Source organism: Geospiza fortis, unplaced genomic scaffold (genome assembly GCF_000277835.1).
Source record: "Geospiza fortis unplaced genomic scaffold, GeoFor_1.0 scaffold10, whole genome shotgun sequence".
NCBI classification, from domain to species: domain Eukaryota; kingdom Metazoa; phylum Chordata; class Aves; order Passeriformes; family Thraupidae; genus Geospiza; species Geospiza fortis.
The window spans coordinates 4,739,787-4,745,296 of record NW_005054326.1 but is presented as its reverse complement, the minus strand read 5'-3'; the positions used below and the strand labels follow the sequence as shown (position 1 = coordinate 4,745,296).

Sequence of the window (5,510 nt, the reverse complement as noted above, 5' to 3'; positions counted from 1 at the left end):
GGCGCCTCGCGGAGGGAGCGGCGCTGCCGGCCCCGCGCGGAGGCGGCGAATTGGCCGTTCCATCGCTGAGGGCTTGCGGGCGTCGCGCTGATGCGGCCGAGCTGCGTGCTGAGATTGAATTTAAGCGGTCCGTGCGTGTTACCGCGCAGAAATGAAGTGCGGGAATGGGTTCGTGGGATGGGAGTCAGCAGGCTAGAGGGGGTTACTGATTGAGTTCTTCAAGAACAGCTCTTGAGGAAGAAACAAGAAGCCAGCTAGCGATCGGTAGCTGGCAGCTGACACTGGATTTTGCCATGAAGTCCAGCCACCTGCACGCCGCTGTTGCCATCACCGCTGTCAAACACTGATGGGGCAGAGGCACCGCTGGTGACCAGATGTGAAAAATGCCTATTATGATTGGCTTTTCGCAAATATTAAAATGTATATTATATGTGTTATGTTAGAAAGCCATGCTGTATTAGTTTGTGTGTTAAGTATAGTTTTAGGTTATAACATAATGTTAAAATAGAAAGGAATGAGGTACTCGCGCCGGATAGCAGCCACAGGACACCTAAGTCTTTCAGAGAAAGAGAATTTATTGCCCCATTATCAGAAGAAACTGACTTCTTCCCACCTCGATCAGCCCTGAAGACGATGTCAGGATTAAGAGGAAGAAGTTGACACTAACCAGACAGAATCTTTGTTTGAATGGAATTTATGCATGAAGTGTATGAATATGCAACAGGCTGTTGTTTTTAAGGGTTAATCCTCTGTTAACATGTGTCCTTATTCGGGCTTATTTTGCCCAGAAAAGGTACCCGGACCATCTGTAACTCTTTGTTCTTATTGTCTCATCCTAATCTCAATTTGCCCAAATTATTATTATTCTAATTGTGTTACTATTTTTATAACCATTTTATTACTATTAAACTTAAAATTTTAAGAGCAAGTGATTGGCGTTTTTCACACCAGAGCAGAATGACAGGGTGTCAGAGGCCTGCAAGAGGCCAGGCATATTAGCACCCATCTCTGTAGTCTATCCCTGCATCCAAAGGTCTTCTAAGTATTTCTTAAAACTCCCTGCAGTGACTTTTCAGAGTCACAACCGTGGTCCTTGTGATCCTGTATTTCCTGTGGGAAGTAACAGTGCCTGACCCTTTCCAGAACTTTGTCCCAGTATATTTGCACAGTGGTAGTCTGAGAGGACTACACATGGTTGTACTTTAAGAAATGTCCAAGAGGGCACGGCTCTTTGGCACGTCTCTCTAGAGCCACTGAGCCCTCCTCCTGTTTACTTTTTAGTGTCACAGCCTTTGTCTTTCTCCAAGGTGAGAGGAAAGCTCCTTACAAACTGATGGGTGAAGGGATGGGTGTTCACCTCTCTGAAATGGGGCTTAATGTCCCTCCTGACTTAGGGCAGGTTTGCTGCAGAGCCCAGACAGCTTGGCTTCTGGAACAGACAAGGGTCTGCACAAGCCTGAGTTTCTGAACTTTGGGGTGAAATAGTGATTTCGAGGGGGAATACGTGGTAGGTGGTTCTGGAAGGCTGTACCTTCCCTGTACCTTCAGCTAGTGAGGAGAGGAAAAGGACAACGTGTGGCTGGGAGTTTAGGCTATAAGGAGGCTGTGCCCTGGAAAACCTCAAGAGAGGAAATCCCGTGGCTGTGTGCCCTGGTGCACTCTCTTCTTTCATTCAAATAAAGTTGCAGGACTCCTCTGTCTCCTTTTTGGACATAAACCTCTGGAATTTGTGGGTTTTCCAGACAATTGGTCGTAGGACAGGATGACGAATTCATCAGGGGTTACCAGAAGAGCCTCAGAACCCACCTCACAGTGCTGTGTTCCTCCTCCTTATGTGTGTTATCAGCCTGATAATACTTATTTGGCCCTTTGTGATAACCCAGCCTTCCAGGCTTGGTACACAGAAGACTAACTGAACTTTTCTCTCCTTTGTGTTCTCACCCATGTACTGAAGTACTATCCTAGGGGAATATAATCTTTGCATATTCCCTCACGTGCCCCTCCTGCTCAAGCACTGTGCTGTTATTATTATTAAACTATTATTACTGAGCTATTATTACTGCCTAGCAGCACCTCTTTACCACTGCCTCAAGCACTGTGCCAGTGATAGCCTGGTATCCTGAGTCAGCAGACTGAGGTTCTCATTGAGAACTGAGGTATAGCACGTATGCAGATTCTGGTCAAAAAAATCTATTTCTGGTCAACAATCCAGTGTAAATGCAGAAATGAAACTGACTGTGCTGAAAAGATGAAGATGAGAGATATGTCACCAATGAAAAGCAGAAAACCAGTCAGGGGATGCTGAATTACTTCAAGACCTGGGTTAATAATTAGTACAAGGTGTGAGATGATGCATTTATACAGACTAATAAATACTTCCATATGGTACCAGTGTGATAAAGCCATAAAAATTCACATAATCTTTAAATAATTTTAAAAAGTATCAGACAAAGCATACCATTAGACACGGAGATATAAAAAGGTGCTGAACAAATCATGATTGCACTGTATCTGTCCTTTCTTGTAGAACACTTATATTCAAGGAATATATATTTAAACTGAAATTGGTGCATGAAAAGGAACAACCAGATCCTTCTTTCTAAAGAGACACTAAAAGTTTTGGCTTTCTCACATCACAGAAATGGACATCAGAAATTTACTTAAACTAAATGCAATACTGTCACAAGGTTAAAACAAAACACAGGAAAACCCAAAGCAAACAAAGCAAAACAAAACACAAAAGGAGACAAAACCATGTTCTGGAATAGATTTCAAACAGGAATAGCAGGAATACCTATCAAGCCTTGAGAGACAGCCTAACCAGCTTGTGACAGGAAACAGGGCTCTATACTCCTGATGTTCCCCTATGTTCCATTTTGCCATGGACTCATAGTCTCTTCCCATCTTCTGTCCATCAAAGTTTTAATTATTCCAGATGAATGAGGTTGTTTGGTCTGGAGAGGACATTCAGGAGGGACCTCGTTGCTCTCTGAAAGGATGTTGTAGTGATTTGGGGGTTGACCTCTTCTGCCAGGTCTCAAGTGAAAGGATGAGAGGAAATGGTCTCAAGATGTGCCAGGGGAGGTTTAAATTAGATATTAGGGGGGAAAAAAAGCCACTGAATAACTGGTCAGGCACTGCAATAAGTTGCACAGGGAGGTGTTAGAGTCACTGTCTCTGGAAATGTTCTGGATGTGGCACTTGGCGATGCCTTTTAGGGATGGATATGGTGGGTTGATGGTTGAACTGGAGGATCTTAAGGGTCTCTTGCAACCTTGATGATTCTGTGATTCTGTGAAAGGCATGGAATAGGGATGAAAACAAGGCCCCCCTCAGCTTGCTAATTAATGGCAAGGTACACGTACCAGATGCAGGCTCAAATACCTTTTGAGACAATCTATCAAAGTCACTGGGATTATTCTATATCTGTCACTAGAAATTATTTCCAAGCTTAAAACCAGAAACCAGATCAGGGGCCTTGTATCCCTTTGCAGCTCTCTTTGTGGGCATATGTCGGAAAGGAGCAGGGCTTAGGCCAAATTCTTCTGCTTTCACATTTTATCTAGTGCACTACTTGTGCAGTTTTCCAGGTGAGAACTTTATAATTGTATCCAAGAACAAAATACCTAACTTTCTCCATTTGTCCCAGTCACTGGAGATGCAAATGAACACAGATATTCTGCTAGGAGCAATAAATTCCACTAGATGTCAGGATATGTAAAAATTAGCCGCTGCCATTATAATCCAACATACACTTAAGGGCCTTACCAAGTTGTTATCCATGTAAACCACTGGGCTCTTGGAATGATCTGCTTGACTGTTCTTGTGTTTGTATTAACTCAAAGGTGCACATAGCAGCACTTAACACAAAGGCATGCCTCCTGGGGATTATGATGTAATCGAAATAAGCAGTCAAATAGTTATAAACACACTTGATCTTTATTTTCTGCAAGTTGTCTTCACCAGTATTTTTTCTCTCTTAGCTCTTAGAAAACTGAGTTTTTGATGTTTTTCTTACCACAATTAGACCTTTCTAAGAAAGAGTAGAAGCTACTTTGAAAAGGAAAGTAAGATTTTCTTTCTTTTAACAGGAATGGAGATTCTGTAATCCTCAAAATCTTGAGGAAGGCAGAATTTCTTACGGACATGGTAAACTTGTCTAGTAGTAGCTCTTTCCAGGTCTTTTGCATTCTCATTTGCTGGGAAAGGAGAACAGTAGGAGCTAAACATCTGAAGCAACAGTGTAATTATCTTTGGTTGAGGCAAAAGACTAGAAATAATCAACAAAGCATCTCAAGCTTTTCTGTTAGCCAAGAATATTACTCATTGGACATGTCATGAATTTTGTTCTAAAGAAAAGAGAATTAACATCAACATAGGTTTTCTGCATTTGTCTCTGTATGGTGTCTTTAATAAACATGAATTAAACTTGTAGCACTTCTATGAGGCAAAAATTACTGACCACAAAGGTAAAGACAAAATTCAGCAAGTTTGATGCCTGTTCCACTTGAAATGTGAATTTTCACAATGCAGGAGATAACTCATTGTACTCTGAAGGCTCAGCAGTTCACTCTTGGGGATTTTGGGGTCATTTGTGAGCGCTCTGAACTTGCGAGCATTCAGAGGTGTCTCAGGTCAGGCAAGTAAAAGTTCAGAGTAGAGGGGTAGTGGGACTTGCCTGTGGAGAGTTTGTCACTACTTTGAAGAGCACTCTCTATGGAAAGGAGCTGGGAGATAATAGGGCATTCTAGGACTTCTCTCCCTGCCACTCCACCCTCCCCAAAAGCTATAATATCTGTGCTTCTGAAACAAAAAGCAGTAGCCTTAGGCATACTGGAATTAACAGCTTGGTATGGCACTGTGAATTTGGTACCACCACTATCCATCAAATACAATAATTAAATCACATTAGTCACTCAGACCATAAAAGAGTAAAAGATGGTGACTGAGCAGTGTTCTATTCTTCAACACATAATCTCAGTTTGACTCACCATTTATAGAGCTCTTAGGCTTTGGTGAGACCCAATGCCACTGACATTATCTCTAAAATAGAGATTGAATATAAGTGATCCATTTCTGAGAGACACTGCTAGACCTTGCTGCTGTGTCTTGTAATGGATTATCTCTTAATTAGTCTAAAGTAATTTTAGACTCATGAGCAAATGCATTCTAATTATATGCAGCTAGTGAGAGTTTTCACTTAGTACTGCTGCAAAAGTGGAGATTTTAAAATTGTGCTCAGTATTTCAGTACTTTTGAAAACCCTCAGATGTTCAGCTCCCAACCCTCTGGACCCATATGCAAGGAACATTCATGACTTTTTACTTAAAAATTCTCTTCATAGAATATGGAATCCTTTTTTTTTTCCCTTTCATTTCCATTTCTCTACTGGAAAAAAAAAATTATCTCTGAAACATCAGTCAGTTCCTACCCTTTCCAGTTCTTTTTTATTTGTGCAGATACTGGAAAGAATATTTAAAATCATCTGAAGAGCATGGCTGGTAAAAATG

The 5,510-nt window shown here is 41.6% G+C and overlaps 1 protein-coding gene across 1 annotated transcript in view; it reads right to left on the bottom strand.

Annotated features, from left to right (window-relative positions):
* Positions 1–328, bottom strand: part of GNPTAB (N-acetylglucosamine-1-phosphate transferase subunits alpha and beta) — a 38,284-nt gene extending 37,956 nt beyond the window's left edge. The window contains exons 1-2 of the mRNA XM_014307032.2: positions 309–328; positions 6–192 (exon numbers count right to left, since the gene is read on the bottom strand). Of these exons, the coding sequence (XP_014162507.2) occupies positions 6–192; positions 309–328 (207 nt within the window). The remainder of the gene's footprint in view (positions 1–5; positions 193–308) is intronic.
* Between the last annotated feature and the right edge of the window lie 5,182 nt (positions 329–5,510).